The sequence below is a fragment of the Strix aluco genome, chromosome 1, assembly GCF_031877795.1.
Source record: "Strix aluco isolate bStrAlu1 chromosome 1, bStrAlu1.hap1, whole genome shotgun sequence".
NCBI lineage: Eukaryota > Metazoa > Chordata > Aves > Strigiformes > Strigidae > Strix > Strix aluco.
Genome location: NC_133931.1, coordinates 122859449 through 122872297, shown reverse-complemented (window position 1 = coordinate 122872297; position 12849 = coordinate 122859449). Strand labels below are relative to the sequence as shown.

The following is a 12849-nucleotide window of genomic DNA, read 5'->3' as shown; positions in this document are numbered from 1 at the left end:
TTTGGTCAAGTAAGAACAGCAGAGAAAACGGATTTGCCTTGTATTAGGATCAGGCTGACAATAGGTGAATTTCATTCTTTAGTACCATAACTTAGGTATACAGACTTCTATAAAAGCCATCTTATGAAGACCCAGGAGTAACACTTTTTAAGATCTGTTCTTTTTTCTACCACCTCACAGACATTAAAAAGAAAGTAATATAATGGTTCAGGTTAATTTACAGAAGCATTGACCAGGGCTCTGTCCAAATGAACCTTATCATCTTTAGATGTATCTGAATCCCTGAATAGATGGATTACAACTATCCAACCATCTCACTATCTCCTTTTCAAAAAGACAGAAATCGGAATTAATTAACCAGATGCTGACATATCAGAGAAGAAACAAGAGGGGGAAAAAAAAGGTGCTAAGAGCTCTCTTGCAGAAAAAGAGGGAGGTAGAACTTCAAGACACATCTCGAGATTTACAGGTATCAGGCTCACTACGTACTGCTTGAGTGTCTCTCAGAAATCATCAGAGGTGAATGAGAGGGGATGGGACGGTGTTTCTTTTCCTTTTTTATATTCCTTGTCCTTCCTTGTGCCTATCTCCTTCTGCATGTGAAAAAGATATCGACCTCCTCAGAGAGATCTAGTGATACATTCAGGAAGAAACCTAGTCAGTTGCTTCTTAGTTAAGGAGATTAATAATGCTCATGTTACTTAATTTTCACCTGCAACGTGAGTAAGGGTGGTTGTTGGGAGATGCTAACAAGTACCTGTGATTTGTTTTGCTCAGCTAAGGCTTCCCCACCCTCCTTCCTCTGTATCACACTGGAATTCAACCAGAGATTGCTCTTGGCTGACTCTCTATAACCTGTGCTGAAGGACAGAAATGTTGGGACCACCTGATACTGCTAATAGTCTCACTTCCAGTTAGCTTCAGTGACTCCTATCAAGGGGAAAAATATTTGGGCACTCAATGCAGGCTGAATAGCTCAAGTTAACTGGAAAAATGTGCCAACTTTCTCCTGCAAAGCTTTTTCTGCTTCCGAAGAAATCTTACAGCCACTGAGGACAGTCAAAAAAGACAACTTTAACGAAAGACGCCTGCAGAGACACGAGTTAAATGGCTATCTAGAAAGAGTGTGAAGCTTCAATAGCCATTCCCCACCTCGCTAAGAATCTATTCTTCTGCCTAACTGAAAAGCAAAAGCAAAAAACTGAGAGATGGCATGGATTATGAGAACTTGCATACTTGATGACTTTAAAATGAGCAAATATTATTTGAACTCACAAGGAAAAACCCTCTCTCAATATTCAAATTTCTGTCACTATTAAATGGACTTTTTCTCAACATCAGGTACTACGGTTTTTACAGTTTTTTATTTAAGGAAGTTTTTAATATAGGCTTGTATATATTTGTATGTATTTGTCTCTTGACTAACGGAATTGCAGATTGTTGTTCTCTTCAACAGTAAGAGCATAACACAGAAATGCAACACATCTTTCTAACATACATTAATTGTAGGCTACTCAGAGTTTTTCCATGCTATTCTCTTAGTACGATAGTATGACAAAACTCAATTCCGGAAGGAGAAAAAAGGAAAGAACACCACCACCAAAGAAAAAACCCAAGCCTCCCACCCCTGAAGCCCACACTTTAAAAGGTATAAAGACTAATGACATTGGCTTTGGGTAAAAGAATTCGGTACGGAGAAGTATTCCCATATTCTGCAATAACCACTGGTCTTACCCATGGTTACAAGTATTTTTAACTCAAGTGAACTCATACTCAGTCAATTCTATTTTCTTGCAACAGATCAGTGCATGGCTATCAAAGGATGCAATAAGTGAGCCTTCCCACCTTACACACAAGGGATCTTTAATCTCTGTAAAATACATCTATACATATGTTTACTTTCAAGGAAGCTGGATTTTTGACCCTAACAAGTATAATAAAGCTATAAGTGAATCATTATTAATTTCACTTACTTTAAAAGAAAACTGAACTGCGGATTCTGGAGGATAAACTATGAAGTGTCTTAAGGTGAAGCCAAAACCCTGAGATGTCCTCCTGAGCACGACAGTTTTGGGACCAGGCCAAGAGAAAGTTTCTTCTTCCTCCAATGGTGATATAGCTTCACTCTGTTCTTTTCCATCTTTATTTTTTGATGCCTAAAATAAAGACACACACAGAAGTTGCAATTTGGATAATTAAAAAACAAAAAAAACCACACTGAACATTCCTGTACACTTGAAAATATGATTTGTCCCCAATAACCAAAATAACTTGATGACCACCAGTTTTTTCAAAAGAAATGTATATTGTAAAGCAGCATCCCTTTCAGCATTACACCTCTGATCATATCACATATAGAATTACTCTTAAATTTTAAATGAAGTTAGATATTAAGAAAGTCAATGTACAACAGTGAAGGACTCAAATGAACCATGAGAAATGTGTACAGTTTGCATGTTTTATTTGCTTTCTACTTAGGTACAAATGTGTCCTCTGGGACCCCATTTCTGCATGCATATAGCTCACACACATACAAAACCAACTCCACTTTTCCTCACTTACAATGAAAGCATGGTTTTCTTGACTAGTATCTCCTCACTTAAAACAAGTAAAACAGAATTGAAGAACGTATTCAAACTGGTTAGGGTTCTTAAGCAAGACATACTTTTCCTCTAGTCATAGCTTTGACTTCACCTTTGTTTTTTCCACCCTTACCTACTTTCTCTGAACATTTCAGTATGCAAATTCTAAACATACAAGTAAAAAAAGGCTAGTTTCCTTTTATAGGCCTACTGCAATCCCTTCTCTCATGCAGAAACAACACATCTTAGTTTTTTTTTCTTAAGGGTGATATTATATATCTATGACTCAAGAAACATATTATAAAAATATTTATCTTCTCAGCCTTATATGAAATTTTCCATTTCTATTTTCAAAGTGAGAGCCACACCACACATAATATTTCAAATCAAAGACAGAAGACATACAAAGAAAAACCTATGAACCCCCTCCAAATATTCTTGTTCAACGATGCATGAAACAAAGTTAGATACCAGAGCCTATAGCCTATTCAAAGGGTATTCAAACAGAAATAATAGTCGTCTTGTCCTCCTGTAGCTCTGCTACTGTGGCTCAACAACTGGCTGATACGTGTCAGAATTTACTGCTTGGTTTTCTCCCTAGGCTGCTCCAAAATAATCTCTTTTGCTCCAATCTTACACCTGGGATCTCAAACAGTGCTTATCGACAAGGTGGGCCCAGCCAACTCCAGTCAACATCTACAGAGAAGACAAAGCATTTCCACTCTAACAATGATAGCAACACATATTACTATAAGGAAAACATTGCAACTGCTTGGTGAGATACTTGACCCACCAGAACAACATTCTGCATTCAGGTATGTAAAACACAACACATTTCTACACAGATGCTATGGTTTGCCCTTGGAAACCAACACCTTAGTACATCCAACAGGAAGGACAAGGAAATAGTAGTCAGTGCTTCAAAGAGCAGCCTCCCTACCTCCAACAACCCTGTTCTTCACAAAGGAAAAACCATACAAATGAAGAAGGGTCTTGGTGCTACAGCCAAGCCAAGAAATGGAGTCACTTCTGGAACCAGAAAACACAGAGAATCCAGAGCACCCAGACAGGACTCTGCTCCTCTGAACAGCCTGGAAGGATTATCAGCAGATATTGGAAAGAACAATAATAAATAATCTAGGACTTGATATCAGCCTAGTCTGTCCTCATCTATCATCTTCATTCACGTTTTAAATTGTTAGTGTAAAACTGAAAAGAGTGTGCAATTAGATGACTAACAAATGAAAAATTAGGGAGAACTACGGAACTGCCAAGATGAATGGTTCTGCTTTAAAGTTCAAGCAATGCAGAGATTAAAGTAAACGTTACATAAGCCTTTAGGCTAAGGATGGGGTCTTTTATTGAAGTGTTCCCCAAAAACCTGTTCAGCTTCTGAACATGACAGCATTTTTTCAGTTCCACACAAATAAATGTCCCTTCTCAGTCTTTCAATCTCATGACATGAGCAGAAACTGAAGTCCGTAAGAACATTTTGATCCTAGTAAATTCAAAAGAAATAGCTCCTAATAAAAAAATATCACTGGCCTTTAAAAAATGACAGTGATTTCCTCCATTAAGCAATGGGCAGCTATTTAACATTCCCTTGCAATCTTTTGTTTCTCCTCTCAAATTTTTTACAGGCAATGCTTGATGCAAAAGCTTTGAACCCTCAAACAACCACAGGCATCACACAACATCAAGAAATGTTAATAAGAAAACACCTATTGTTATAGTTAAGTAAACAGCACACATAAATGTAGCACTGAAAAATCCAAGTCTACAATATACTACGATATTGCATTTTTTTCCTGACAAAAACCTCCTTAACTAGCCAAAGGTAATTTCAGTACGTATAACAACTGATCACTGAAGTTTACATATAGGAATACTGTAACTGGAGTTCAAAATACAGTCAGAGAACTTCACTAGGTCTGAGAAACGAGAATGAGAAATGTAGTGAGAAGAGAACCTCTAATTTCCTTGTAATTTCACATAAATTTTTAGCATTCATACAAGTTGCTGAACTAACAGCTATTCATAAACAATGGTACTCCCCAGTCAAATATTTCTTGACAGGGCATGCCAGAAGTGAAAGGTTACCTTCATGCCAAACTTGGACCCCCTGTGAGGTCTGCCAATGGGGAAAAAGAAAAGCCAATATTAATAATAAACGTGAAGCATGTTCAGTAACAGCAACTTTCAGCCACCACTACAAACAAGAAACAATCTGAATTATAAAGAGAGACAACATCTGTTCAGTAACCCAGTGACACGTCCACTACAGCATTACAGCATACCCACCAGAATATCCCTTGCCAGAGAAGGCTTTGAAAAGGAACAAGTTTTCAAAAACACAAACAAAACAAGGATGCATGACAACAAGCAAGAAACAGATAATGTCTAGCATAGGCAAGAATATGTTACTGAAGAGTTCCTACATGGTTTTCCTTGCAAACCAAGAATTATAGTAATCAAGTTGCGAATACATAAATACCTCATATTCTTAAGGTTATTTGTCTTTCAGGTAGACTCATTTGCTTTTCAAGAGAATGAAAAATGAATGCTTTATGTTATTTTCATTTCATATAAAATCTAACAAACCAGAAATTATTTTGCCATATTCCTCACAGAAGATCTGTATGTTTGATTCTCTATAGAGTCAATCCTCAAAATCAAAGTCAGAATGCATACAATCGAGTCAAGGGCTGAAGAATCCCAGGCTACTAAAAGTGATTCAAGCATCATTTCCCTCATGAGTTCTTCATACAAGGTTTCTGCACAAAGTATCTTAAAGCATCATTTCCTGTTATATGCAATTACAAGGACATTCAACAGATGCTTAAGTGCATTGTAAAATGCATACTTTGTTTTTAATATTGTATTTAACCCTCTTTTCTGAGCAATGAAAAATCAGGTGGCACCTTAAAGACTACATGACTCACTGGGAGCTTAACACACAATAACACAATTATGTAAAATCAGCAAATAATATTTGTAAATTATGTAAAATCAGCAAAATGTTTGCAAATTATACTATTTCCAATTAAACGTAAATATCAAATGAATAATTTCCCATTATATCCATGTAAAAAAAAATTTTTTTTAAAAGGCAAACACATCCAACTTGCATGCTCTCCGAAGCGTGTCTGATTTTTAATCTTCTGATCAATTTACAGACAGACCTACATTGAGAATGCTAAAAATCCTTAAGTGGCAGTCACAGGTAATTACAATACAAGTTATCAATAAAGATCGTCTTCTTGACTATCTAAACAGGTAAGTACGTATACTCTTGAGTTCTGAATACTGTCTTCAATAGATGAATAACAATGAACACAGGAAATAACTGATACACTGCACTACTGATTCTTGAAAAATCATTCAAGACATTTTAAAAGTTGGTGTGAGTAATGGATCTTCATCTTTATCTTTGTGTTCAGTACGCAAGTTCAAAATTATTTCTAAAGACACTTAGGACTGGCATCCAGATTTGCTCCACACTGTTTTAAACTTCTTTGTTTTGTTTTTTTACCATATAGAACACTTCACAAATAAATTATGTAAATAAAAGTCTCATTGTAAATGTAAGGGTTACCTAAACTACATCTTCTGAAACCTAAATCTGTATTTAAAAAAAAACCCAAACACCCAAAATCAACCAACAAAACCCCATCCACCAGACCAACCAGGGGACTTACCTATCAATACCTCATTAGGAGCACGGAGACAGCCCGTGCTAAGCAGGGTCTGCTTCAGCTGCAATTAACAATGTTCAACTTTTAGCTAGTCTACCAAGAAATGTGATACCTGAAATTGCAGTTCAGCTAGATGGATGTATACTGAACAGAAAATGGGCTGATGTTACCTGATTTTACTGATTCAACAGCCATCACAATTTCTTTTAGTAACTACTGACATAAACCAGAATAAGAAAGGACCTTGAATATAGTTATTAATCCCTAAAATCATCCTGAGACACCAACAGGATATTCCGAATGCTATAATAAATGCTGGGCTCACTTGAGAACAGTGGTATTCCTTGTATTGGGTCATTTATTTTCCCTATATTTGTACCCAAGTATCTATTGCTTAGTTAACTGCCCTGTTAAATCTGCAATTTCAGAGAAAAAAGACTTTTCTAGAACAGTTTGATCTTATTTTAATGTGACAAAGTATAACATCCTTTAAAAAGGTAACAGAAAAGGGAGAAGAAAAAAAAGAAAGGTCTTTTCTGGCTAGGGCTACGGAATGGGAGAAAAAACCCTGCCTATATGTGCAAGAAAACATTACCCCCAGAACAACAGCATGTTTCACTGCAAGTCAGCCTTTGTTTCTTTAAAAACCAGGTTCTTTAACTGATGATTTTTAAATAAAGTTATAATAAACCACTGGCCCTTTTAGTCTCAAACATATAAAGAACTTCAAATCACTTTGCTAGAAGCTGACAAAGTCAAATGAAGCAATAACAAATATGTACCTCAAAAAAACAATTTTTTTGGTACACCTCTCTGATCAGAAACAATGAAGCAAAGAAATGTATCATGCCCAGAGGACAGCACATCTCCTAGACCCTTGTAATTTTCTCATGTGGTCACAGACCTGGACTCCTGCGCATAAGCAAACTCAGAGTGAAACTTTAATCCACTGGAGAACACATGGTTCCCCTGGTCCGATATGATAGGAAACAACCACAAACCCTCCAAAACACACAGCTCCTCTGTGTTCTTAAAACAGGTAAGACTTGTTTTAAGAAACATCCGAGAAAGACAGAAAGGTTATACAGCTTCTCTTTGAGATTCATCATCTCCATCCTCATTTGCAGTAATAGGGAGGTACATCCCAAGAAAGCCAGTCAATATTTTATCTTAGTAGCACCTCAAAAGCAGGATAGAATCATTCACACAAGGTGCAAACCAAATCTTTTCCTTTCAGTTCTCCTCAAGCTCATAAATCAAAGATTTCAAGGGAGATGGGTCACATTTATAAAGACAAATACTATAATCATGTACTGAAATGGTCTCAAGCCATAGTGAGGTAAGATCTTTCTAACATCTTTAAATCAAACTGGAATGTACAAACAGTATCTTATACAGAAGTCAGTCAGTCCCGGTCAAAGAAAGTTACTGACGCAAAGGTGACAGCTTAAGTAAATCCATCCTCCAAGTATCCAGGACACAGCTTTCTCCTCAAAACAAGCAAATTAGTTCCATCACTTTCAGCCTCAGGAAATATGTTTATCTCTTACTGAAAAAAATCTCTGCAAAGAGACAAGCAGGAAAACTGGAATGCAGAAAAGCCAAAACATACATAACAATTTTACGTCTCCATGTCAAATAACCACTTGTTCAAATTTCTGACTTTTATGCTTGACAAAAATCCTGTAGTCTTCCCCTAAACAGGTAAGAAGGATGTTGGCAAGGACAGAAGTTCAAGTAGGAAGTATAATATGGCAGTATATGTACTGACAGTGTCCTTCCCTCAAAAAGGTCTTCCATCATTTTCTGTCCTTGCAAGGTAGCTAGAAGGTATAACCATCAGTATCTCCAAACCCACACTGACAGCAGATCCCACCCAACAGACTGTGCTGGACCTACTGACTGGTAGCAAGACCCTCAGAGCATGAGACAGAAGGAATCTGTCTCCATCCTGCCCACTTCAGTGCTGCATATTTAAGAAAGCTGCAAGGAAGGACTTTGGTTACCCAATGCCAGTAACTGCTCAGCCTGTTTTCAGTAGTTATCAAGAGGAGGCCGCCTTGCCATGAAGCACCTGAAACTGGAAATGAAGATGCAAACAAGCCCTCAAAGCTTAAAAGATCAAACAGCTACAGAACCACTCTCACCACAAGAGAAAGCTGAGATGTGGAGATAAATGGAGTGTGTGTCCTCACACACACAACTATCAGTAGACAGCACTCAGAGACAGCTAAAACTGGTCCAGTCAGGGCCCTCTCTGGAGCCATTGCTAACAGCAGACGATGACAGTCTGCTTCTGGAATTGGGGGGCACAGCTCTTCTATGCAGCAGCTCGTCATGAAGGAAGGAAAAAAAAAACAAAAACAAAAACAACCCAACAATCAAATCAGTTTCCAGAGGAAGACTTCTCCAACTCCAAAACTCAGGGAAAGTGTCAGCTATCAGAGTCACCAGGGGACGCCATTCATCTCTTAAAGGGCAGGTGCTATCCATACATGAAGTCCAGGATATTTGCTGAGACTCCCCAACACTAACATTTCTCTTGAGTTACAGCTGAGGAGGATGCAGTAACTAGAAAGGATAATAAAGGCAAACAAACCAAAGAACTCAACAATCTCTCTAGAACAAGATCCAAATCCTTTATGACTCCAGATGGAGTTACTACAAGGAATGGTTTCAGTATCAAACAACAAGGAAACAGAAATAAATTATTAGTGATTGCCGTAAGACAATGAGTGAGGATGGGCAATGCCATTCCTCATGTTTTCTGCTCAACTTGGTTGGTCAGGCAGGCCCTGAGCAGCCCCCAGCAGCAGTGAGACAGTCTCTGTGAACAGCTTTCCCTCATGCAGCCCCCTCATGGGTCTTGCTGAGAGCCATAACGAGACGAGACATTTCAGAGCAAGGGCAGGGCAAGAAAGATGAGAACATTGCTGGATGGACCACAGGTCTAGGCATCTCCTTCACAGGAGCCCACTTTTTAGCATTTTAATGCACCATTATGGCACTAAGCCCAGGTTGCCACAGCAACAGGTCCTTCTTGGGGGACTAACTGAAGTTAATTCAGGTATTTGCTAAGAGGTGGTCCTGGCAGCAAACCTACTAATCTCTTTTAGGAGCGTGAATCCCACACAGATGGAATACAAACCTAGAATATTCTTTTAATTCAGTAACAAAGGCAGTTGCTGCCTGCCTGTAGCAGAGATTGGCGAGGACACCAAGCAGACTTTGAAATGCATCTCGGAACTGATTAAGCCAATTCAATAAAATACATAAATCATGCCCTCAAACCAAGCCCTGGTAAGGAGAAAGGCTCAAGAAAGCAATATGTGACTACTCCAAATGTATGAAGTAAGTGGGAAATCTGCAACCTTTCAAAATCAAAGTGTCTGTGCCAGCTCGGCAGATGGCTGGGAGGCACAGGGAAGGAAACATGCATTACTGCCATGCACCACGCAGGCTACCGAGCTGGCTTGGGGGTGGAATGAGAAGGACAGTGGGACATGTGTTTCTGTGTACTTTTATAACTACTGTTGTAGTAAACACAATCATTCAAAGGAGAAACAGTATTTTCAAGATAAAGGACTTCAGTTCTCACTAAGGTCAAGGCGCACACAGAAAACAAACAATAAAAACCTCCACACATGCAGCTTATTACACAGCTCAGACTTTCCTTACTGTGCTCTCCTGTTCATGAAAGGCTGCTCTGTAAAGCACGGCAGTTCATGCTCATGTCAGTCTCGTCACTACTCCACAAGACCTGAAAAGCAAAGCTGAAGGCTATCTACAGCGACCTTTACTTTCCTCCCCGACCTTAAAATGCTCACACATCTATGCTGCCTTTTTGCCCCTGAACTCAAACACAGAAAAGCAAGAAGGGTTAGAGGAAGCCTGTACCTGAAAAACTCTTTCTTCTTGATTTGTAATCAAGTCTGTCCATCCCAACACATGTAACTAGCTTTACACTGGCAAACCACTCAAGCATTTAGTGACACGTGACAGTCTGAAATAGAATGATCTCAAAAATGATGCTTTCATGTGTCTGTTCAACGGAAAGTTGTTCAGTTTACCTGGCTCTGGATTAAATGCAGTGACACCAATTGGCTCTGTAATCTGAGCATAGCTGTACACACTTGATTGAATGAAAGGAGCATCAGCTTACCAGGCCAGAAAGTTTCTCTACTTTGAAGCAGGGAGAATCTCAACATACTAAGCCTAGCTAGACTTGAAATAGCCTTCCTCCCCACCCCGAGCAAGTTCTGCTTTTCTTATACTGTAGTTCTGATACCTGGACTTTTTGCACTACGCTCTTAACTTCACCAAGAGAAAGATCAGGTCTGGCATGACTAGTGTTCCACCACAGCTCAAACAGGACTTCTCCAGTCTTAGCACCTAACTCCCAAATTATCTAGATGTATACATAAACTAACTTATCAGATCTCCCTTTAAACACTAGATACTAGCAATGTTAGCATACTTCAACTCAATTATCCTAATCTACCATATAAATGTCTATTTTTATACACTTATATACACAAAAAAGGATACTGTATTTTGTGTGTGCACACATATGTAAGCATATATATGTAGTAGCTTGTCCACGTCCAAAAACTGTACTATTTTACCAAGATTCTTTTCAAAGCTATTTAAAAGCACATCATGCCTTATACTTCCACAGAGTAACAGCCAATTTCAAGCAACAGCACCAAGAAACAAGAGTAAAAATTATAGGAACTTCATAGGACAGAGATGCAAACTATTTTCACAATGTGTGTTTGTTTATATCTTGCATTTAGTATTTACAATAATAAACATGGAGTTCAGTATTAAATTTAGTCAGAAAAACATTAAAAACAAAAAGAAATTGAGAGCTTCCTTGTTTTCTTATAGGCTCATTAGCAAAAGCCTCCCCTCTTAACAGCTACATCCTTAAACTGGAAAGAAAGGAAACATCTGCAGGGCTGGTAGCATAACAGCAAAATGTCATGTGATCTTAATTTAGCTAAGTTGAAGCTTTTCCTTCTCTGCTTGTTCTGTTGTTACTTGTTAGGAATAGGAAATGCTTTGTCCTCACCTTACAGTCTGATCTAGAAATATCAGAGACAGGAGACCACAAAAGCATGCTTCTGCCCCTTAGCATTGAAACAATGTTTGAGGTTACTCCATGCATGATAAAAGAGCCTTCTCAGCAGTCTGACAGAAGTGATAGAGGGTGGTTTGCACAGTCACCACCTGTCAAGGGCTGCCTTACAGTGCTTCTTTCGGCCTACGGGAACTTTTTGATAGACCCGATATGAGTCACCCCCTGACCCACTCTGCTTCCTACAAATGGGGAGAGAACAGTAAGAAACACCGCCAATGTCGCCAGTTAAGCACACTACTACAGAAACAGGAATGAGTTTCAACAGAGTTTTTACTCTTTTGCTTTCTAGAATAACATGGACTTTACCAAACACAAAACATACCAGACAGCTTCCACTATACTTTCAGACTATTACAACATACCTATTTACATGTGAAATAGTTTTGCAGAAGCCATTAAGACAAAAATCACTGCACAGTCTAAAACCTGACCTGCACAGACCCCATTTCAATAACCAGATACACCACAGCTTTAATAATGTCGGCTCTGAAACTACCTTTTCTTTCAGTTCATAGTGTTTCTCTCCACTGTAGCCAGAGACTATGCCTTGGTTCAATAAATTATCAACTCTACAAGGACATGGTTTAAGTTGGCCAAACCACCCAAGAGAGTCCCTGCTTTTCCACAGCCTTGTCCCTGTGCCAAACTTCTGTGCCTGGACTAGCCTACTCCATGAGGCAGCTACAATGCTGAGTAAGGGCATTACTTTGTGGACTCAGCATTGGGACAGAAATACACCTTACACCAGCTCTCTATCGAATGTATGAGGTTGATCTTCTCTTACTGAAGCTACTGACCTTTTCAACATACCTGTTCTAAAAACAAGAAAATTAGATAATTTAGAGACTAGCCACACCACTTCATCTGCATAAACACATCACCATACCTGCTGATAATTCAAACTGTTAAGACTTAAGATCATTCAGTTCTGCAATACTGCAGATTTGCTTAAGATTTTATTTCATGTATAACAGAAATGTCTCAGACCTGCCCAAAGCCAAATGGAAGCCTTTGGAAGATCAGAGAATTGATCCTCTATGTCAAAATCCAAATTGTCACCCTAAAAAACATGGTTATTGCAAGTGAGTTGTTATTCCAGAGTTTGACTCTGTTTGCAAAAGATTTACCTAGACACATGGGGAGAGTTTTAAGAACAACTGAGGTGAGAGAAGACCTATTTGTATCAAACGTAAGTTTCTTAGGAAGCTTAACACACAGAACATGGCTCAAAACACCACAAAACTTCTAAGATAAATGTATCAAGATTCTTTACATGCCCACATACACAGCTTCCCTCCTCAAAAATAACCTTTAAATATACAGCTTGAGCTACTCAGTGTTAAAGCCTTCTAATACAGAGACTATTAATAAACTCCTGCAGACAAATTCACCACTTAAATATAATCCTGGTCATGTGTTTCAAGATATT

At 38.5% G+C, this 12849-nt stretch overlaps 1 protein-coding gene across 4 annotated transcripts in view; it reads right to left on the bottom strand.

Annotated features, from left to right (window-relative positions):
• ARHGAP21 (Rho GTPase activating protein 21) overlaps positions 1 to 12849 on the bottom strand; it is a 120219-nt gene that overhangs the window by 68067 nt on the left and 39303 nt on the right. For all 4 annotated transcript variants that reach the window (XM_074833833.1, XM_074833851.1, XM_074833825.1 and 1 more), the window contains one exon: positions 1974 to 2156. In XM_074833833.1, coding sequence (XP_074689934.1) covers positions 1974 to 2156 — 183 coding nt within the window. The remainder of the gene's footprint in view (positions 1 to 1973; positions 2157 to 12849) is intronic.